The sequence below is a fragment of the Pleurodeles waltl genome, chromosome 10 (genome assembly GCF_031143425.1).
Source record: "Pleurodeles waltl isolate 20211129_DDA chromosome 10, aPleWal1.hap1.20221129, whole genome shotgun sequence".
Classification (NCBI taxonomy): Eukaryota; Metazoa; Chordata; class Amphibia; order Caudata; family Salamandridae; genus Pleurodeles; species Pleurodeles waltl.
Window position 1 is genome coordinate 9,757,695 of NC_090449.1, and position 22,236 is coordinate 9,779,930.

The 22,236-nt window shown below is 44.6% G+C and overlaps 1 protein-coding gene across 2 annotated transcripts in view; it reads right to left on the reverse strand.

Moving 5' to 3' along the window:
* Positions 1 to 22,236, reverse strand: part of WNK3 (WNK lysine deficient protein kinase 3) — a 577,357-nt gene that overhangs the window by 137,415 nt on the left and 417,706 nt on the right. For both annotated transcript variants that reach the window (XM_069209347.1, XM_069209346.1), the window contains exons 17-20: positions 21,213 to 22,117; positions 8,466 to 8,544; positions 7,769 to 7,860; positions 6,875 to 7,437 (exon numbers count right to left, since the gene is read on the reverse strand). In XM_069209347.1, the coding sequence (XP_069065448.1) occupies positions 6,875 to 7,437; positions 7,769 to 7,860; positions 8,466 to 8,544; positions 21,213 to 22,117 (1,639 nt within the window). The remainder of the gene's footprint in view (positions 1 to 6,874; positions 7,438 to 7,768; positions 7,861 to 8,465; positions 8,545 to 21,212; positions 22,118 to 22,236) is intronic.

The window sequence follows — 22,236 nt, forward strand, 5'->3', positions numbered from 1 at the left end:
GTCAGTAAAAATAAAACCAGTAGGCCCAAGTAGGCCTCATAAGGTATTTTACAGTCTATCCACTTTGTTTTGTGAAAAGACCCAAACTTGAGTATCAACCAATCAGGATTCAGCCCCTCCCAAACACTCCCAACAGAGGCTGAATTCCCTCAGATTTTCTATTAGGAGTGTGAAGTTTAATATCCGAATAATAGGGGAGCCTCTGAGGGGAGGAGGGTGGGTCGCATGTGAATCTATGAAAGATACCAATACTGGAGAACTGCAGTTACAGGTAAGTAACTAATTTTCTTCTCCAGCATTGGATCTTTCATAGATTCACATGCTTGAATCCGAGTAACGAGCAGTAATGTTTTCTTACTTACTGAATTACATTGACTGTAATTCCATCGTAATTCTATACGTGATGTGATTCACATTAGTTCAGTTTTAAATGTGCACTTACATATAATTATATTTATATTCACAAACATACGAATATAAAAGCAATAAAATGTGTGTGGCAAGAAATCCTGACACAGTTTATGCTATTATTATGGAGAATACGACACGTTAAACAGTAGAAGAAAATGAACCATTAATGACCATACCTCGAGTGTGGTGGTGGGATGTGTAAGAGGCTCACCTTAACGAAATAGATGCCTCAGCACTGCTTGTCCCACTGCTGTATCGACCTGGTTTGTCTCCTCTAAACAGTAATGTCTTGTAAATGTGTGTTGGCTGGACCATGTTGCTGCTCTACAGATGCTATGTAGTGGTACACCTGCAAAGAGTGCCGCTGAAGTGGCTACCGATCTTGTAGAGTGGGCTCTCACCTTGGTTTGGAGCGGCTTTCCTGCTTTTGAATGGCAGAATTGAATCGCCAGGCCAATCCATCTTGCTAAAGTTTGTTTGGACACCGCGTGTCCCTTCTTTGTTCCGCCGAACGCTACAAATAATTGATCCGACTGGCGGATGGCGTGAGTTTTCTGTAGATAAAACTTTAAACATCTTTTAATATCGAGAGAATGTAATGTTCTTTCCGCCACTGTTTGCGGATTTGGAAAAAAGGTTTTTAAGATGACTGGTTCATTTAAATGAAATGTTGAGGGAACTTTCGGAATGAATTTAGGATTTGTCCGCAGGATGACACCTGAGTTTGTAAACTGGAGGAACGGCTGTTTGATGGTGAAAGCCTGAATGTCACTGACTCTCTTTGCCGAAGTAAGAGCTAACAGTAACGCTGTTTTCCATGCCAGGAATTTTAGGTCAGCCTTGTGGATCGGCTCAAAAGGAGCTTTCATGAGTTGCATCAACACAACATTCAATGACCATAGAGGCGGGGGTTTCCTAATTGGCGGGAAGACCCGAAAAAGGCCCTTCATAAATTGTTTGACAATTCTTGTGGAACACAAAGAGAGTCTATCTGGTGATCTGCGGTATCTGGAGATTGCTGCCAGATGTACCCGTATGGAAGAATATGCAAGTCCTGATTTTGCCAGGAGCAGGAGATATGGAAGTATCTGTTCCGGAGTAGAAGATAAAGGATGTATATTTTCCGCTGCACACCAAACACAAAACCGTTTCCATTTAAGTCTATAGGTTTTGTTGGTAGTGTCAGCTCTAGCTTTTGCTAAGATGTCTCTACACTCTGGGGAGATTTTGAGATTTAAGTATCCATTGTGTTCAGGAGCCAAGCCGACAAATGAAGAGACGACGGATGTGGGTGTGTGACTTGTCCCTGGTGCATCGTTAAAAGAGTCGGACTCTGTCTGAGTGGTAGATGTGGTCGTTCGGAGAGCATGAGGAGCTCCGTATACCATATTTGTCTGGGCCATCTGGGAGCTATGAGTAGAAGTCGACACCCCTCCGTCTTCATTTTTCTGATGACTCTCGGAATGAGCGGGATCGGAGGAAAAGCGTAGGCATAAACTCCTGACCATCTCATCGAAAACGCATTCCCCCACGAATCTTTTTGGGGAAGCCAACTTGCGTAGAACTGGCATTTCTTGTTCTCGAGAGTGGCAAATAGGTCTAAGTTTGGTTTGCCCATAATAGAAACAGGCCATTGAGAGTTTTCTGGTCTAGCTCCCACTCGTGATAAGGAATTACTGTCCTGCTCAAGGTGTCTGCTAGAACATTGATCTGTCCTGGCACATGCTCCGCTTTTAGTGAAATATTGTGTTTGATGGCCCATGTCCAAATTTGTTGGGCTAGCTGCGAGAGTTGTAGGGACCTTGTGCCTCCTTGCTTGTTTAGATAAAACATGCTGGTCATGTTGTCCGTCCGGATTAAGACACTTGAACATTGTATCTTTGGCAAGAAAGCTTTTAGAGCTAAGTGTATTGCTTTGAGATCTAGATAATTGATGTGGAGCTGGCTCTCATGCTGATTCCAGATTCCGCTGATTTGCAGGTCCTGGCAATGTGCACCCCATCCTTCGAGAGAGGCATCCGTTGTTACTATGTAACTTGGTGTTTGAAGAAGAAAAGACAGCCCTTTTGAGAAATTGGTTGGAGTCGCCCACCACCTCATAGTGTTCTTCATTAGAGGCGTTATGCGAATCTTGTCTTCGAAGGAGCCGAGGACCTGTGTCCATTGTATGTCCAATTGCTCTTGCAGGGGTCGCATATGGAGCCTGCAATCTGGGACTAGCGGAATGCACGATGATATCATTCCGAGCAATGATTTGTAGATGCGGACTGAAACGAACTTTTTTCTGGATAGGTTGTTTGCCAACGAGGTTAACTTTTGTTTCCTCTCGTGTGATGGGTACGCTTTGCTGCGTACTGTGTCCAAAATTGCTCCCAAGAAACTCAATTCTTGTTTGGGGTATATCTGAGATTTCTGGTAGTTGACTACAAACCCCAGGCTGTGTAACAAATGAAGGCAATAGGAAATATGATTTGTTACTTGGAATTTTGAGGGTGCCTTTATAAGCCAGTCGTCCAGGTAAGGGAAGACCTGGATACCTGCCTGGCGAAGATGTGCTGCTACTGGAGCTAGCATTTTTGTGAAGATTCTGGGGGCTGATTTGAGACCGAATGGTAGAACCCGGAATTGGAGGTGCATACTTCCTACCCTGAACCTTAAAAATTTGCGATGGTTGCGATATATGGGGATATGAAAATAAGCATCCTGGAGGTCTAGGGATGCCATCCAATCGCCCGTGTTTAAGAGACGCAGGACATCCTGCAACGTTACCATCCTGAACGATTGTTTCTTTAGAAACTTGTTTAGTGCTCTCAAGTCCAGGATGGGGCGCCAGTCTCCTGAGGGTTTCTTGAGAAGGAAAAACCGGGAATAGAATCCCTTGTTCCTTTGAGATAAAGGGACTGGTTCTATTGCTCCTTTTGTTAGCATTATCCTTACTTCCCTGAGAAGTTGGCTCAACCTCAGAGGCGGTGTACCCGATGGAGGGACACTCGGTGGTGTTTGGATGAATTCCAGAGTATGACCTCTGGTCACCACATCTAGTACCCATCTGTCCGATGTTATAGCCTTCCACTTGGGGAAATAAGAATTGATGCGACCTCCGACCTTCAATATTGATTGGGGAGGTGTTGAGATTATCCGCTGGTCATTGCTTTCTGCCTGTATCTCTTGCTCGGGCAGCTCCTCTTCCTCTAGCCGGATGTTTGTAAGCTGCGGCTGGTGGTAATCGATAATGCTGCTGTTGTTGATGGTGCTGATGTCCTGGTCCTGTGGAGGAAGATGTATATTGTGACCTGTATTGTTGGTATCCACCTCGAAAGGAGTAATTACCTCTACCCCTTGCTCCACGAAAAGGTAGTTTTTTATATTGCAGGGTACCTAGGGATTTTGCCGTATCGGTATCCGTCTTGATAGCCTGCAGCATATCATCGACATGTTTGCCAAACAAACTCTCTCCATCGAAGGGCATGTCGAGAACACGAGTCTGGACTTCTGGTCTGAATGAAGTAGCTTTAAGCCACCCTTGTCTGCGCAGGACTGCTGCTCCAGCTAATTGTCGAAAGCCAGTGAGGGAAATATCTATTGCACTGTCTATTATCTCTGCGGAAACCCTTTCTCCCTCCTGCAAGACCTTTTTAGCTTCCACCTTGATATCTTCTGGCAGTGAATCTACAAAAACGGACATGTCTGCCCACATCTGCCGATCGTACCTTCCCAGGATGGCGAGGGAATTTGCCGCCTTGACCGTTACTGCAGCAACCGAGGAGAATTTCTTACCGATATTGTCTAGTCTCCTTCCCTCTTTGTCTGGGGGAGACGCAATAGGTGTAGAGGGGTTTTTGGATCGTCGTTGAGCCGCCTGTGATATAACCGAGTCAGGTTTCGGTTGTGAGACTAAACAGGCCGGAGAATCATCTGGGGCCTTGTATTTTTTCTCTAGCCTTGGCATTTGTGAAGGCACTGTTGCCGGGTTTTTCATTGCCTTCAAACCCTCCTGCCACAAGAAATCCACAATAGGTATGGCTCTTACAGATCTCTTTGATGGCTCTTTAAAGTCATCCAAAAAACACTCAGTTTCATGGGAAACAATTTCCAGACTAAAACGTTTCGCCGCTCTCTCTATGATATTATGGAAACCTCCTATGTCTTCTGGAGGAGAATCCACTGGAGCTGCTGGAGGTGGAGATGGTGTGGGAACGAGATAGTCGTCCCATTCACTAGCCGCTGAATCTGCTAGCTCGCCCTCTTCCCTTTCGTCGTCCGACGAGAGGTAAGCTTCCGGAGCTTGGCTAGTTACAGGTCTACTAGCCTGTGGCGTTTCGGAAACATTAGTAGTTTGAGCTTGCTGGTAACTCTGAGGTCTAGGTGGCGTGGACTGAGTTGACGGTGGGAACCTTTTATAGTAGTCCTTCAACATATGTTGTAAATCTGTCACTAATGTGCTAGGCATAGCTAGAGGGATGGTTGGTTTGCCTGTGGATAAGATGTTGAAGCATAACTATGCTGGTAATGTTGATCCTCTTCTTCATCAAACTCTTGACATTTGACATTTAGTTGGGACGGGCTACTAGCTGCCCCAAACATGCCTTGAACGTCATCATCCTCATCGTCTAAAAGATGTTGCGGTGGGTATGGCAGCACCTTACTTGGTGATGTATGCATCGGCAAAATGTCAGATGGCTTGTCCCCTACATTAATAAGGGAAAGGGGTAAGAATCTGGTGGAGTCCTCATGATGGTATGAGGAATGAGCTGGTGAAATGTCCAAAGGTTTGTAAACTGTTAATGCTGTGGTGATCGTAGGATCCATCGTCGACGGTTCCCTCGTCGACGGTTCCCTCGTCGACGGTACTGTCGTCAACTGTACTGTCGTCGACGGGTCTCTCGTCGACGCTTCCGTCCATGACTGCGTCTTTTCCTTAGTCGACGGTCCCTTCGTCGACGGGTATTTTAGCGACGACGGTCGCTTCGCCGACGTAGTTTGCGTAGATGGGAGTGCCCTGGATGATTTGTGAACCCAGGAGGCCTCCGCTGTCGACGATGTGGTTGCCGACGAAGCTCTTTTGAAGATTTTTGCAGTAATAATCATCGTCGATGACAAAGGCGACGACGTCATAATCATCTGTGAGGATGGTGTTGTGAACGTCGACGATACCGTGGTCGCTGTTACCGTCGACACTGTCGTCGACGGGGCGGTCGTCGACGGTTGTTTTTTCACCAAAAAGAGTTTTTCTGACTCTTTTTGTGGTGACAGAGACAGGGATGGTTTCTTTGAGGTGCTTTTCCGGTGTAACGGCGTAGTAGGTTCTGAATGAACCTTTTTTGGTCCATGTTTAACTGCCTCTTCAGTTAAGACTTGTTTAGTCTTTTTGTGCATTTTTCTTGGTGGTTCATCCGCACCTCTATCTCTCTCACCTGTTCTTTTCTGAGGGCGAGAAGTTTGTGGTGACTCTTCGCTGTCTGATGAAGGATGCTCTAAGGCTTTCTGTTTTTGCAGCCATAAGAGAAGTCTACCCTCTCGGTCTTTGAGGGTTTTTTGACTAAAGGTGCGACAGATTTTGCAGTCTCTCACCTTATGGTCTGGATGAAGGCAGTAAATACACTTCTTGTGGGGGTCATCAATATGTAGTCTCTTCTTCCCACAGTTGTCACAGTCTCTGAACAGACCCTTCTTTGCCTTTTCAGACATAGTAAAGTTGTAACTAGTTTCCTGAGAGAAAAAACAATCTTCAGTCAGAAAATAGGAAAAAAACTGAGCAGAGCTCAGGGAGACTCCCTTCACACGACGTGCGGTAGAAAATCTGAGGGAATTCAGCCTCTGTTGGGAGTGTTTGGGAGGGGCTGAATCCTGATTGGTTGATACTCAAGTTTGGGTCTTTTCACAAAACAAAGTGGATAGACTGTAAAATACCTTATGAGGCCTACTTGGGCCTACTGGTTTTATTTTTACTGACTTACTGCTTTTTATATATTTAAATTTACCGTGAGGCTCCCACCTCGACGACGGGGATGATTCAAGCATGTGAATCTATGAAAGATCCAATGCTGGAGAACCTACTGCTATGTAAACAGTTGGCCACCTGGGATTAAAACAGAAAGGCTCAAGTCTTGTTTAAACCATCTTCATAAAACGATAGAGGTGACTATGTTGAAATTTTTGTAAACCACTGTTCACTCTGCCCTAGTGGTGAGGGCTTCAACCCTGAACTAAACACTGACGACCTACATATATAAGGCTCTGACCAAGAGAAACCCAATGACTATCTAGCCCTAAAGATGGAAGGTTCTGTAGCAATATACAAACTGCCAAAAGGCTCCAACTCTGTTCATCATTAACCATATAGTTCTATAATGGAAAAGCTTGGCCAATACACACTGTCCCAATCATGTAAAAACCACACCACATAGCCATAGAAGGACAGGTAGCTTGCCTCAATATTTAAAGCCATACGGGCAAATCTTACTTTTTGCGCAGCCTCTGCAGCTCCACCTTCAAGTCTTCATCCTCAACTTCGGACTCATCATCACTGCTCATCGGGGAGGAGGGAGAGTAGAACAGAGAATTTTGACACTGGACATAGCATCCTTCAGTAGGCTGATGCTGGATCTCAGCTGCTAGCTCCAAAGTGTTGGTTTGTTCATCCTCAACACACAGGATCGTTGATGGTTCACTGTCTGTGCTGGGCTGCTTGCTTAAAGCATCTTTTGAGCACAGCTCTAGGCTGGCTGATGCACCACTCGGGGGTTTCGTAGTGCCTTCCAACTCTTTGGCTGTGGTGAGAACAGATGCATCCAGTTGAGCTGCAGTGTTTACAGACAAGACTGTGCCTTCGACATAACGACCCGGAATGAGCTTAAGTGACTTGTTGGATGACAAAGTCTGTGCACATGCAGCAGTTGGCTCAGTGTCTACCACTGACTGGTGCATCTCAGTGCCAGATGTTGGCTCTTGCGGGTGTGATAGCACAAGATGCAGGTCACTAACTGTGCAATCAGGTTCCTCCAGTTGCTGAGGCACGGAAATAACCTATACAAAAAACACACAAAAAAAGATCACATACTAGCACGAGAAAGCCTTACTAATGAACACAAGGACAGTCACCATCAACTGCAAAAGTATGTCTTAAAAGCCCTACTGTCTGAAGATGGACTCACTGGTACTCATGTGCTTTTACTAAAATATGTGGCATCCAACTATTCTAATACTGAGAGCCGCACAGCTTTGACAGCGCACTTCATTTCTGCATTTACACACCTCAGCTTTAACAATGCACATGTTATGGTTTCTCACATTACATATGACTGAAGGGAATGGTGGTTATGCACGCCCCAGGCTGTGCACAACTTTAGATACCCACCTGAAAGCGTCCCCGCTTGAATGCACTTGTTGGTTTGTTTCCCTTTGCAGCATGAATAGCATTGTCAGAGGCACCAATGTTCTTTGCTTCCACTAGCGCCGGGTTATAATGGAGAGAAAAGGCAAAGAAGGGAAGAGAAGGGTGAGATCATTACTCATCAATAGTTATGGCTGCACCAAGGAAAAGTTAAAAAAGCCAAAAAGTTACCTGCTGCTACATAACAATAATGGAAAGTGGGAAGGGTAGCATTGGGGAAAAAGAGCAGGGTGGGGTGGTGGGTCGAGGATCAGTAAGACGAATTGCTAAAGCGATAGACCAGACAATCAGAAAAATAACACCAATGTATCATGACTGGACCTGCACACATACACACGAAGTTCCGCCCGCCCGTGCACATGGCAGACAAAAAGGCAAACACAAGTTGTGGGGAGAGAACACAGGAAAAGTTAACACATTTCAAATGAAATAAATGATAAATAAATGAAAGAATATACATACGTAAACCAACCAAAAGGGGGTGTTCCCTAGTCTACGGCCCTGACTGTAAGCACACTACCTTGCTGGACTCTGGATCTCTTGAACAGGCTGCTGGACTGCCGTAGCCTGCATGCCCAGCTTTTTAATTTGCGAGTCCACGACCTCTTGCTAATAGGATTTTTGAGACTAGGACAAGTAAAGCTTAGGCCAAAATATCCACCTCCTGTCTGCAGATGCGGGGCTCCATTGGTAGTGTGGGTCGCAAGGTCTTCAGGGGGCACGGCTTCCAGGGAGCTCTCCTGAAAGGAAAGGAGATACAAAAGAAATAAAGGCAAACCCAACATGGCTTTCAGGAGTGAGCCCTTGCCCACTCACTCGACAGGGACATATGGGCATGGAAACGCTTATATTGTTCTATACACATTGGATTCCATTGCTCAATACAGACAGCGACCACCCATATGAAAGTCCGTCTTTTGACTGCTTTAAAAATGTAATCCAAGTCTCAAAGACAGTAAAAGCAACACACAACTGGCGCCAACCTGGCTGCACCAGTAAGGTGCAGCTTGTGTCCTACTGCCTGGCAAGTTTGGATCCTACGTCTAGGCAACACCTCCCACTTGCTTCTCAAAAATTATATATTCTGTGCATGCCTTAAATGTTTATAACGAGGAAAACACCAGAATGTGAAAATGGACTCAAACTCTGCCTCTTTCATGGTGTCATTAGGACACCCAGAAGTGGAGATTTCTTCCCTACATGTAAATATGTGAGCTGGAGCTCAGAATCCCTGTGAAGTGTTAACACTTTCTACACATCAAATGTGAGGATTTTTAAAAATATTACTCCTCAAATGAGGATTCTGTTTATTGAACTCAGACTTGGTATCTTTTCATTAGCTACTTTCACCTTTAGACAGTCCATTAATAGCCCTTGATCTTGTATTTGCTTGGTTTGTAATCTCTCAGAGGAGAGGGAGGAGCATTTTGTTTCTCCAGGCTTATCACAAACCAAGACTTAAATGAATTCCCCCCTTAGGTCCGCTCCTGGAAATGTCACGGTGGAGGGTGATTGAGGATTTGTAAAATGCACACTAGTGTTAGGCAGGATTTGTGTGTCTACATTTTACAGTCTGCTGGCTTATAAGAATTACAATAGTTCAGTCTCGATTAAGGTATTAATATAAGAACTGCATGTATTTCAACATATTTAATGACTTGTATATTTTTTTGACTCAGAGACTTTATTATCCTCCTTGTCATCGAAGTTTTATAGTTTGTACGGTGCAGATGGATGAAGCTAGTTTAGCTCTGTCAAATGCAAATCATTATAACGATTGGATGCATTTTTAAATGTACTTCTTACATGTGCTATCTATTTTTATTAAGTTGATGGGTCTTTGAACTCGAGCTTATAGATAAAACAAAAAAAGCAGAGGAAAGGGTTGTTGGGGCGTTCTCTTTAAAGGGGATGTTTTCTTTAATCAAACCACTAATGACACGCTAACTCTGGACAAGAATAAGCAATGACCACATTGGCAACAGCACAGCGCATTTGCATCTAATACGTGCTTGTGTATTACTTTGATTTTCCTGCACTTTTAACTTAATGGAAGAAGTTAAACACATCATATAAAAGTAAGTATTATAAAAACAAAAGGAATGTAAATTTAACGCAGAGAGATACCTATTATACTGTTTGTTTTAATTCTGCAGTATTAATGCAAAGAAATAAAGAAACTGCCGCATTATTTAAAAAGCATTGAAAAAAAAAGACAGCTAAAGAAAAATTGCAGCTTCAAACTTATTCTGACATTGCCTCAAATAATTCTCAACAAACTTCATCATCTCAACAATCTCCTGGGAGACCAGCTCTCAAGTGGGGAGCATGGTTAAGATGCTTTGAAAATTACCCGATTACTGTTGGAGCAGAAGGATTTCAGACTAAACGTAAAGCAGCAACCCTGTTTAGTCATTTAGGTAATGAAGGTAGCAAATACTTCACAATTTACCGCAGGCGACTCCACCGTCTGCAGAATCAGGACTTTGGAATGGATACTGTGAGGTTAACTGCAGATTGAAAGTAACATTTTCTGATGAACCTGGCGTTTTGTTAGAAACGTTTTTTTTTTTTTTTTTTTTAAGAGAAAGCAAATTTCAGAAGAATCGTGGAAGAACTTATTTCGTCATTAAGAGGTCTAGCAGCTACATGTAATTTTTGGGCTTCTTCAGACATCTACAAAAGAGACCAGTTAGTTTAAGTCTCTTTTGGAATTTCTAAAAGGCCATTCAATAACCCTCTGTTGACACCTTACATTCAGGGCGAAAAATAAAGAGAAAAAACTAATGAAGAACTTTCAGAAGAGACAACTCTTAAATATATTTAAAAAAACAGAGTGAGAAGCATAACCAGTACCAACATAAGGAGGGATCCCCTTTTCACATTCTAACACAATATCCAAGAAGCAAAATGTGCTACCCACTGGGGTGGACCAGCCCTCTGCACATTAAGCTGTCTGAAGAGCTAAGGTGGCTGGACTCATCTGCACCAGCTGAACGGGATTCTTCAGAGCTCCATGGTTTTTGTTGAAGTGAGTCTGCACACCCACCACAATGGACTTTGCATTTGGAATCATGATCGAAGGTGATTAAAGAAGAAACACTGATCTTTCTAATGTTGAATTCCACGGGGGTAGTACCATGGGAGGAGTGGTCTTTTATTTTACATTCCCTGATGCAGAGAAGAGATCGGGCAGCATTCATACCAAACTTTGGTTTGGCCTTTTAACATTTTAAAACATTTTCCCAACTAGAGCAATTCAAGATGTTCAGATACTAGATTTCATGAGTCAAAGAGACTAGAAGATCTTGATACTGCTTAGAGGCGCAGTCTTACAAATTTCAATATGGGTTCAAACCAAAAACACCTTAGATTTCAAATGAAATAAACAAGGAACTTGAGGGTTTGACAAAAGGTAATGACAAAACCGTGAATGATACAAAAACTACTGCTCCAAGTTAAATGTGCACTAGTTGGGCAGGTAAAAACATTCTGCCGACCAGGGGCCTCAAATGGCTGGATAACCTGGAAATGAAGTGGCATGGCAGTACTAAGGGGAGTTAAAGAGGAAAATTAGAACTGGCCATGCTGTTGTTAGATCAGTTCTCTACCATCAGAACACCCCCTGGAGCCTGAGGGCTGAGCAGGCTGGTGAAGGGGTTGGGATGGCAGCCTCTGGTGATAACTCAAGCCCTGGGAGTAACCCCTGAACTTCTGAAACTGGTGGACAGCAATCTTAAGGAGTGAGCTGTGGCGGGCCTATCTCTGAACTGCTCTAGAGCCAAATAAGTTTCGTCCTCAAAATCCATAGCATGAACCCAGACGAGATGACAGATCACAACACTAGTGTCCTTAGTGCAGCCTACACAGTCTGTGGTGTCAAGGACAGGGAACACATTGTGTTTTGGCACACAAACGAATCATCAAAAATCATACCATAGCAGGTTTGAGAGAAAATACTCAAAGATGTTTTAATTCCATCTAGATGAGGAATCATTCATCAGGGCTGGGTAAATAATGCAAAACGCCTGTGGAACAACTAAGTAATACAGATGAATTCCTCATCCGACCCGGACCAGGCCCTCTAAAAAGTCAAAAGTAAAATGCTGGGTCGCACTGGTGGATGGTGAGACTAATTACTGCAACAGTCTGGTTGTTATAACGAGAGGTCAGGACATCCAAAACAGTCAGATATATCCAGGATCCAAACATAACCATAAATTCATGCAGAATCTAAAAAGGAACGGAGAAGGCCAAGGAAAATAGAAAAATCTACAAATAGGGTTGCAACCTCCAGGTGAATAAGTATTGACAAGGTCAGAAGTGACAAGGAAGTCTCCAACAAATTGAGATTTCACTCTGCTGGCAGGAACCTTACATGGGTCACTTAGGACTGAAGGGAAGAGACACTTCCCTGCCAATCATATTCTTAGCAGTAGGCAATTGTAGGTCTAAAACATCTGCTGCCCTGCCTACAACCAAAGCAAAGGAAGCATTTCCTTGTTAAAGGGGGGCTCAATGGGGAACCTGTTTCTGTTTCAGGTGAGTTATCAAGGCCACTTGCATCCAGGAGGTCTTGATAATGTCCATCAGCCTCACAGTGTGGGGTCAAGTTAACATCCCCTTCCTCGTCATCTCAATGAGTTTCATGAAACTCCTGTACATCTGAGTCGGAGCAAAATAAGGCCTTGAGGTGCTAAAGATACTGATGCCTATGGAAAGACACAGCTGAAACATCCTTAAACATTACTGGCCGAGTCAGAGATTAGCGAGACATGGGTCTGGATCTGGCCAAACTCAGCTTCTGATCCGACATTGGTGTCTGGGTCTATCAGACACAGCCTTCTTCAAGGGAGAGAAGCCCACCCTGGCGTGAGGCTGGACGAAGGCCCGGTGACTTTAGTTGGAGCCAGCAAAAAGCCACCACTAAAGGGTCAGCAGATATATGCAGCCCAGGGGCTCTGTAAGTGGACACAGAATCATCAGAAAGATTTGCAGCTTAATCTACTTGAAGGCTGGAGAAGTGGACTCTCTGGGAAACTTGTGTATAATCTCTAACTGCGGAACAGGGTCAGGATTGCACGATCTGATCAGAGTCGGGCCCTAGGAGTGGCAACTATGTCTCCCCCTGGAATGTAAGAGATGGCAGAGACCTCCTGTCTGGACCTCTTGTATTTTCATTGGAACTAACTGGTCCTTGGACTTTGCCTTGGGCTTTTATGAGAATAGACACTTGAATCGGGACTTGCAGAGGGAACTGGTCCAAAACCTAGATTAGAGCTGGCTCTCCTCTTACGCTCAGCAATGTAAAGCTTTGCCTTCGGCTCCTTAATGGCCTTTGGACACATTAGGTATCACTGGTCCCACGACACCAAAGACAGATGTCCTATGTGCTGCTGGAGAACGATATCTGCAACTTGCACATATGGTACAGCTTAAAGTCTGCAGTTTTCAGGGGACATATCTCAAGTACACTGTCTTTTGAGAAAAAAAAATAAGTTAGAAGTTCTGTAAAGCACCCAGGTTTGTAAGTGGAGCTCTGAACACAGGTCGAATGGCAAGGAAAGAAAAGAACTGACATCAGTGGGCAGTGGTGGCGCCTATATACACTTCTGCACTGTCGCTTCCGGAGGTGGGATGAAGCTGGTATGGGTTTCAACAGCACCACCTATTGCTGCATGGGAGTAATTGCTCAAAAAGCTTCAGGATCCAGGCTGGTGCCTGTGGGAATTCAAAAGATGAGGAATCTGTGCGCTAGAAGCATCCATCATAAGTGCATCTTTTAAGAAATGTTTTTTGGGTTGTCAACCATAGGTGTAGTTTTGAATTTTTTTCTTCTTTTTATCTGACCTAGCCTTGACTCCCTACCTCACTGGAAAGGTTTAACAATCAAATGTGAAACTAGTTGACTTTCAAACTGCAAAACTATTGCTACAGGTAACTAGTTTATTTTGCAGTGCAAACATATTCTGGACTCCCAGGCTGTGCATTGAGTCAGTACTGCTAAACAAATGTTTCCACATCTGATCTACTATCACTTCCCATTGAGCCTAAATGTCTACACAGTAAAGTTCAGTAAACATTTGTGTTGATGGCTTTGTAGGTATGGGTAGATATATCACTAATTGATTCATTGCATGTAAATACCAATGCTGTTCCGTTTTTGTGCACAATGTGCTCTTTGCTTTTCATGCAGAGTTAAATATTCTAAAATGAAATATATTTGTCTTGTTTGAACAATCCATGCTGCCCAAGTTACTTCAGCTACTGCTGGACCTAGATTTCACTTATGGGGAATGTGCACCTGTGCTTATTGAGTCTTACAAAAATGTAAAGCATTTGAGATGTGAAACCTAACAGTTACTCTAACTTGCAATGAATATAGAGCTCGGCCTGCTGAATTAGAGGGGTTTTAGAAAGAATAGGCGACTATAGAGCTAGGTAAATATGACAATAAATGGTGAATGTCTTCCCATCACCACCTTTTGTTTATGAAGAATTGGGAACGGCTGCAGAACAATTGAGGCATGTAACTCCTTCACTTCTCTTAATTATTTAAAAGTCACTCTGAAAGCTATCTTCAGTATTAAACGTACAAATGTATTTAATAATGTACAGGCTTAAATAGTGCTTTCATCAGCAAAGTTAGAGCTAATTTTAAACTATATGCAGGATAGAATCTGTAACACACTCAATGAGTTGTTTTTAGCCTTTGTGGTGAATATCTGTTTGATTCCTACCAGGTGTGTATGCTGCAATATCTGACAGATGAAACCTTAATGATCCGGAGAAGGCTACAGTCTATTCATTAAGTTATGTCCTCACTGCTTTACATCTAAGGATTACTTTAAGAGATGCTTCAACCACCAATTTGTACACCTTCGCCAACTTGCAACACAAAGTCTTGTGGATGGTCCTTAACAATCCTCACGTGGTTATCCGGGCAATTCCAAAGGCTGCAATTCTAGAACTTCAGGAGCCAGGCCATTACTTGAAAGCTCTGATTAGCTGCTTGGTGAACTGTACCCCCTTATATGATCAAGAGACACACGTGTGCTGGTATTATGATCACCCTGTGCTGTGACAAACGTGTCGATGCTTGACAGGCTCACCCGGGAGCACTCAGAATCATCATCTTTGACACCTTCAACCAGTTTATAACAGCTGGAATTTTTGGAATCTCCAGGGAGGTCGGGGAGCAGGGAGGATGCTCGAGCAGTTCCTGTATCATCACATCTGTGCTATGAACTTTTGGCACTTTTCTTTATCTTGGATGAACAGAACTTATTTTTTGTTGTTATGGTTAGTATTTCTACAGTGCGACTTGAGCCATACTGACAGCTGAGCACTTTACAAATATATCTTGAATCAAGACTATTCCTTGAAAATTTAAGGGGAGATAGAGGAAAATTCATGAGTAAGTTGAAAGTACATGCCTCACTCACAAAGAGGCCAGAGGCCCATGTTCACAACTCAAAAAAAGAGCCCAAATTAAACACTGTTGAAAGCCCCATCTGAGAACCTCTAGGCAACTAAGGCTGAGTATGACCGTGCGCACTTCATATCGCTGAGAACGTCTCCCTAGCTGGGCCTTTTTCTCTTATCTCCCTAATCTCACATTTGGATTGGGACGATGTGCCTAAGCCTATAGTTTCCCTTCATGAAACTGTTTTAGCCTAGTAATCTCAAGCCTGAAACCCCAATGTCTCAATACCATTTTGATGGAGCAAGAACACCACATCAGCGCCTAAAAAAGATTCCACTTTATCTGCATTAGTCAATTGCTTGCAGGAGATTCAAGAGGTGAATGACTATCGGGCAGAAATATCCAACTGAAGTCTAGAGTTTTTCTTATATATTTTTTTTTCATCATCCAATGTGGTGAGGTCTTAGAATGAAGGCTGGATACCTCTTCTTTTTGCTTCTGAAGTATGACCACATACAGTAGTTATATAGCACAAATATAGTCAAAAGAGAGTAGAACTCTACCCAGTGTTAAGGGAAAAGACAGGACATGATATGAGGGGTGGCTGCTTTGTGGTTTGATACTGCATCATAAGGTGTTCTTTAAAGAAACAAGACTTCAGCTCTTTGCTACATTGGAGCAGGGATGGCCTGTCTTGTTTGTACTTAGTTTCTAGCCTTATGGTGTCCTGGCTCAGAGTGTGGCGGGAACACCGGAGATGGTGAGCTTGTCAGCCACGCAGACAGGTGTGCCGCATCTGGTTTTGAAGATGCTGCGCATCATGCTCGTTCATGTCAGCACAGGAGGGCCATATTTAGATAAAATCCCACTGCTTTTCAACTACAAACACAATATCCTCGCAACTCACTTATTTCATACCATCGTTCCTCCAGCATTCTGCATAACACTGGGGAGCATTCGCATTCTGCATAAGACTGGGGAGCATTCGCATTCTGCATAAGACTGGGGAGCATTCGCATTCTGCATAAGACTGCGCCACAGCTGCTTCTCAAGTGTGACCTCCCTTCATTTCTGGCTGTAGAGGATTGGGAGCTTCCTTCTGAGTCCAAGCCCTTCCATGGTGCTCAGAGGAGGGTTGTATTCATCTCCTTTATGTCGAGGTGTTTGCATACTGAACTGCTCCGCCTTGAAAAGCAGAATGTAAAATCCATCTACGTGCAGGAGGAGACGTTCTGATTTCACCTGGGAAATGTATGAATTAAAAAATGCAGTTCTGTGCTGCACTACACTGAAAAAAAAATACAATACAATTTGTGTTTCAGCAGAGACAACGTTATGTTGATGAACAAACTCAGATATAAAAATTTGTTTCAGCCTGAATAATTTGTGGCCACCTACAAAAAAAAACAGGCAAACATTTCTTCAACATTGGCATTTGTATTTATTTGCAACAAGTCTCGATCAGAAATATTGCAAAGGTTACAAAACGTTTACATAACCTAGAAGCGTTTGTAAACAAGCAAATGCATAATGCTGCCACCTGCCAAAGAAAAAGCAGTTGGGAAAAAGGCTATGGAGACCAAAAACCATATTATCTATTTTCTCAAACTCCACATTTCTGGGGAGAAGCACACAAAAGAGAGCAAGAAAACACATGCAGTCTCATTAAGTGCTTTAAATAAAAAAAAAAACAGTTCCCGACAAGTGAGCAGTCAACGAAACAAGCCAGCCATTCAAAAGGATGTTAGAGAGGCTGTGCTCCAAGACGGGGGCAAACACAAGATGGACAAGGAACGCAATCAAATTAGAAACAAGCAAATAAGAGTGATAATCAATTTAGCTAATTATAATCAATAAGCAAACTGTTAGCCCATGTAAGTTCTTGGTAAGCCCACAGTAGGTCTTCAGCTATCTTGCACTGTCTGGTAGGATCTACCTAAACAGGAATGGACAGTGTGATTTATTTTTATGTAAAACAGCAGGATGAGATTCTGGCTGCTCTTAACTTGTCATTCGGCTCCGCATGGCATCATCGTCCACACCGGAAGTGACAAGCACAATGCCTATACAGGTGCCATCCCAGCGAACTGACCTCAGATTCCATGCCATCAGTCCAGGTCTGGGGGAGCTCCCCTCAGTTGTTTTTTGACTGTTTGTCAGATTCAACCAGTGTACCTTTTTTCCAGTGTTTTTTTTTTTGGACTATGTTCCTGAAGAAACCAACCAGTTTCAAGCCTTGTCTTGACTGTCACAGACAAATGTCTGTGAAAGATCCCCACCTGGTGTGTCTGTGGTGCTTGAAACAACTACGAATCCAAGGCCTGCGCAAATGAATCTGCAGGTCATCTGTGAGCGGGCCATGAAGCTTCTGGCAGCTCACCACATGACTCCACACCACTCCATGTCCCATTCGAGAGGGAGGTCCCAGGTTCACACTTCAAGTCGCTGGTGGTTATCATTGTGATCTCAGACCTTAAGTTAAGTCCTCCAGCTACTGTTCCAGTGGCGCCATTTACAGCACCTCTGACGCCCACTGGGAATGATGATGCTATTGTAATTCCCTACTCAGACACAGAGCCAGACCGACATGGCTCAAAATCGCCTCTACAAGACACACATGGCCTGAAATGGAGACGGAGCTCTATTTCCCTGAAGAGCCCTCTAAAGAACATGAATGGAGGGGATCTTAGATCCCTCTGGATACACCAACCTCCTAGCAGAGTCCATAGCCAACGACACCTAGTACAAGGACCTGGCGGAGGCCAGTGGTGTGGACACCACCCCTACCCCCCTGATACTGGCCTTCTTTCTCCTGTTAGTGACGAGAGAGGAAGGGGATTCCTTTGCAATGGTGGTCCACATGGCGACTGAGGTCCTGGACTTTCGGCTGCCCACGGCTAAGGTCAAGACCGCTGTTTTGAACCCCTACTACCTTTTAATGAAGCCCTCACTGATGTCCTACTTTGAGCGTGGGCCAAAAACTCATGTGCACAGGACTATCTCCCACCGTCCTTGCCCTGTGCCTGGGGACCCTTCCTTACTCATCCAGTATCCCACCCTGAGAGCCTGGTTGTCCATGCCTCAACCTCCAAGATAAATTCTGGTTTGTTCCCTAGCAAACCACATGCTAGGGAATAAAAGAGGCTGGATACCTTTGGAAAGAGGATTTTCTCTTCCATCAGCATGGCATTGAGGTCTGTGAGCACTGCTTGCTTATTGGTCTGTTATTCTCATATTAGGTTGGATACGGTTGTGCAAGTGCTGCCTGTAGTCTTGGAGGAGGCCCAAGCCATACTCTCCCAAGCTATTCCTGACGGAAGAAATGTGTCACAGTTCTGAACAGATGCAGAATGGATACCAACAACTCGCAGGGCAGAGCCATTGCTTACACAGTGGTGTTCCTACGTCACGCCTAGCTTAGGCTTTTTAGGGGATTTACAGGCATCCCTTTTGGACATGCCCTTCAGCAGAACTCACCTTTTTGGTGGCAAGGTGGATTCAGCACTTGATTGTTTTAAAGGCTGCAAGGTCACAAGCCTAAAAAAAACGAGGGCCAGAGATCGATCTAATCTGCTCACTTCCTCCAGCCCCCCATTAGTTGCAAATTCAAAGGCTCTTTAATATGCCCTTGTACAATCAGGGGCAACCTGTTGGAGGCAGGATTCGGTACCACCTGTCCCAATCATGGGAAATTACTTTAGACAAATGGGTGCTCCAGATTGTCTAGGGGGGCTACGCCCCATGAGTCCAACAGACCAAGTCACCCTTGCCACAGCCACCTGATCCGCTGATGGAGAACCACCTTTCGCTCTTGCGACAGGAAGTACTGGCTCTTCTTGCCAAAGGAGCTATCAAGAGGATACCAGAAGTCAACAGTGGTTGCCATTCCAGTTACTTTCTGGTGCTGAAGAAGGATGGAGGACTCCATCCTATGCTAGAACTTTGCCCTCTCAATTACTTCCTGAAAAAGGAAAAATTCAAGATGCTCACTTTGGAACAGGTACTGCTTGCCTTCAACCCTGGAGACTGGATGGTAGTGCTGGACTTGCAGGACACCTACTTCCATAGTATCATCCTGTCTGCCCGCCCAGAGATATTACCAGGGATTCTCAGTAGGCCAAGTCCATTATCAGTTTCCTTTAGTCTTACTACTGCCCCTCAGGTGTTCACCAAGGTGATGGCACTGGTTGCAGTACATCTGCGGGGGTCAGGGGTGCCAGTCGTCCTCTCGTTCAACGAATGACTGTTGAAGACAGGCTCGTCACGGTTAGTCACCTCCAGTTTACAGCCGGTCTCCTGCATTCGCTAGGGTTCACTATCAATGTGCCAAAGTCACAGCTGACTCCCTCTCAGACACTCCCTTTCATTGGAGCTGTTCTGGACACAATGCAGTATCAGGCTTATCCTCTGGAACAGCGACTCCAGGATATTCAGGCTATGATTTCGATGCTTCAGGCTCTATCCTGGAATTTGGCGAGACTGACTCGGAGGTGTGTAAAACATGGCTGTTGGGGTATCTGAAGACCCCTTGTGGGCACAGCATCAGGGAAATCGCTCTGGTTTGCTCCAGATATCAGAGGGAATTGCAAAACAACTGTAGTGGTGGCTCGTGGACCACAACTGGGTCAGCCGCAGATTCCTTTCCCTCCCCTATCCACTTACACCTTTCAGCATGGCACAATGGGATCTGAAATTAGTTCTCATCTTTCTAATGTGTTTGCCATTTGAGCCCATGCACAGCTCCCTGAGAGTCTGCTCACCATTAAGACAGTCTTCCTTCTGGCTATAACATCTGCTGTGAGGGTTAGCAAATTCAAGGTGATTTCTGTTAACCCCTTTTCTCCGGATGAGTTGGTTCTTGGGATCAGTGCCTACTCCTTGCCAAAAGGGGTTACGCCATTTCATGTCAGGCAGAACATCACACTGCCTACTTTTTTTGCGCCACTTCAACCTACCAAAGAAGAGACTCTACCGCCAGGACCCAAAAAGAGTGTTATTGTTGTACATCGTTGTACATCGATTGAAAAGCCTTCCGGGTGGACGATCAACTCTTTGTGGGATTTGTGGGTGCAAGTAAGGAAAGGCAGTTCGTAGAGGAACCATTTCCAGATGGATTGTCCCCTGTATCAAAACACAATAGCCAAGAGAGAACCCCCTGAGGGCTTCAGGGCTCATTCAACCAGAGCTAAAGCTGCAACCACTGCCTGGTCTGGACATCTGTCAGGTGTTTCTGTGGGCATCTCTAAACATGTATGCCAGACATCACTGCCTAGACAGTCAGGTCTGCAATGATAGGCATTTTGCCAGTTTTTTCCTCCAGGATTTTTTTTTTAGGGTAAACAGTTCACATACCCACCTCTAGGGAGAGTTTGCTTTGGTATCTGTTCTAAGGTAAGGATTCTGCGGCTAGAAGTCTCTGTTCGATGAACAAGTTAATTACCTTCAGCCACACCTTATCTGGTAGATACTATCTAGCCTCAGATTGCTTACTGACCCTCCGTTCTCCACGTTCTGAGAACTGTTTTATCACATCACGGAGATCCCTCAGGATCTCACCTTGGCACACTGGCTATTCTAACTCAGTTTGACTCTGTGCTTCTGGTGCAGAAAAACAGTCATGAACTGAGATCAGCGCGCTGAGGTGGTGCATATATCAGCACTGTGTATGTCACTTCTGGCACAGAGGAAGATGCCTCACTGAGTCAAACAACCTCACCTTCCGGCAGCCAAGGGGACTGCTCAAAAATGTCTACGTTCAATCGGATACCTGGTGAATATTCTAAGGTAAGGAATCTGGGGCTAGATAGAGTCTCTACCAGATACAGCGATACCAAAGGGAACTAACTTGTTCTTTAAAACTATTTTATAATATGCGTCCAGGGATTTGAATGCCTTCTGCTGCAATTAAGAGAACAAGTAGAATAAAATAGAAGCGGAGGCAAATGAAATTTTAAGTAGAATTGCCAGCAAATAGATACTTACAAAGGTTTTGGGTTCGCCAGGCACACTGGTCACCACGTTGGGATCTCTCACTTCCTTAGTTTCGTATGCAGAAGCTTCTTTCAGAGGCTCCTGACTTGGAGTATCAAAGTCCACTACTTCATCGGGTGTAGCCTGCAGGCCAGTGAGCAAGCCCATCTGAGCCTCTGGGACCGGAAAGGAAAGAGTATCCTCTGCAGATGATGACAACGGGGAGTCTGTACTTTGCGTCTCTTTCTGACTGTCTGGGTTAGATCCAGAGGGACTGTGCTCAGGGTACAGAAGAGTTCTTAGCTTCTCATCCAAGGTCTTAATCCGGTTGTCCACGTAATCTATTTTGGGTGGGCCATCAGCATCAGACTCCTGCACAGAGGATGAATGAATAAGGCTTGGTTCCAGACTTGGTGTCTGCGCTTGTTGATGGGTGTTGACTTCCCTATGTGTTCTGGTATCCAGCTCTTGCAGAGGGAGCTCCATGTCCTGACTAGCTGCTGGCCTCCCAGTCATGGGCAGAGCACTTTGATCAGATGCAGCTGGGGCAGAATCAAAAGGTGCACAGACAGGTTGAAGGTCAAAAGGTGTACAGACAGGTTGAAGGTCCACAACATGTGATGAGGCTGCTTCATTTAACACTGCCTGAATGTCTACGACTGGAATCTTCTCCTCTTCATGACAGCCTGGTATAATTGTGCAATGCCCCTCTTGAGCAGAAGGCAGCGGCATATCCATATCATTGTCCGATACAAGAGGTAGACTGACTAGGCCTGCCTGTTCTCGGGGGTCCTTGTTATCAACAGCCTCTGTTTTCTCAGGAGTTGATGATGGCTGATCAACCAAAGAAGGATGGGTGACAACAGTTGGCACAGTTTCATGTGAGATAGGGCATTGCTCCAGCTCACACTCTGGACCTGGTGGGGAAGGGAAGCAGAGACAACAGTTTAAACACCAAGTGCTGAAGATCGAGGTCTCTGTACAACCAGAGGTGCAGCAGACAAAGCTCAAACATAGCGCTCTGAAGTAACAGTAA